This window comes from Arachis duranensis, chromosome 7 (assembly GCF_000817695.3).
Source record: "Arachis duranensis cultivar V14167 chromosome 7, aradu.V14167.gnm2.J7QH, whole genome shotgun sequence".
Lineage (NCBI taxonomy): Eukaryota > Viridiplantae > Streptophyta > Magnoliopsida > Fabales > Fabaceae > Arachis > Arachis duranensis.
Window position 1 is genome coordinate 75860528 of NC_029778.3, and position 1261 is coordinate 75861788.

Sequence of the window (1261 nt, forward strand, 5' to 3'; positions counted from 1 at the left end):
GGTGGCCTGGCCTGCAATTTCCTATCGAATATAGCTGCGTAGAAAAGTTATAATGAGTAATCAAATAATAGCTGGATGTTAGGCAGAGGCTAGAAGATAGAATTGTCCATTGCATGCCATTTTTTCAGTCATCAAGATGGTATGTTTCCAGGATTAGTTAATTTAACAGAATATGTATATAATTTGATGAAGTTCATCATATGATTTCAGTTAAATAATTTCAATTCATTTTGGACATGACAGTTTGGTATATCCCCAGAAAAGCTTTTGAACAACAAGAAGTTGTCCAGTTTTTTTGATGTCTTGACAACATGTAAGGATGAAGATGATAAGGTATCAAATTTAGTCTATATGAGTTCTTATGCTGATTTCCAAACCCCTCATAATGTCTTTTCTTTAGAAAAAGCTACTTTTTTGTTAAAGATCTTGAGTTGTGATGTGATCAGTAACTGTTTTAGGTATATGTTTCCACAATGCAATCTCGCAACTATCCTGTCACTGCCTTTCAATGGCATCCAGAGGTGATCCTTAAATTTATCCATCATTGTTTGCTTCTGTGTTTTAAGCTTCAGTTGATAAATCACATTTCAATTTTCTAACCATGTAACGTCCTTTACAAATATGATGTCCCAGAAAAATGCCTTTGAATGGGGCTCAGCAAATATCCCACACACAGAGGATGCCATTCGGGTAACTCATTCTACAGCAAGCTTCTTGGTCAGGTTAGTATTCTATGGTTTGATAATAATATCATGAAGCATAGCTGATGCATATATGTTCCTGGAAAGTCATTAGGTTACCTAAATAGTCATAGAGACTAATTAATTATAAAAGCCAATGCAATGGAAGTGAATAATGATGCAATTTAGTTGCTTGAAATATATTGATTATCACTTTTCAACAAACACAAATCCTTATTCTAATGAAATAAGCTCGAAGAAGCTCTTATGATATGCTTCGCACGGGCTATTAAAGTCACGTTCACACTTATATTCCTACTCGCCTCTCCTTTTTTATCTCCATTGCTATGATCACTTCGTTAGATATAAAATCACTCATGTTTCGGAGAAATGGTTCATGACACTGATGCACTTGTCAACATCTAAGTTAATATGTCATTTTCTTTTGTGGACATGGCTCCAGTGAAGCTAGGAAATCCTCAAAAAGACCAGATGCTCAAGAAGTGAGAGACAATCTTATTTACAATTACAGTCCTACTTATGTTGGAAAAGCTGGGTACGGCCAATAAACATATCTTTTG

General features: G+C 34.9%; 1 protein-coding gene across 1 annotated transcript in view; it reads left to right on the forward strand.

Moving 5' to 3' along the window:
* LOC107459833 (gamma-glutamyl hydrolase 2) overlaps window positions 1–1261 on the forward strand; it is a 3812-nt gene that overhangs the window by 2239 nt on the left and 312 nt on the right. The window contains exons 6-9 of the mRNA XM_016078116.3: window positions 244–333; window positions 459–521; window positions 634–722; window positions 1144–1236. Coding sequence (XP_015933602.1) covers window positions 244–333; window positions 459–521; window positions 634–722; window positions 1144–1236 — 335 coding nt within the window. The remainder of the gene's footprint in view (window positions 1–243; window positions 334–458; window positions 522–633; window positions 723–1143; window positions 1237–1261) is intronic.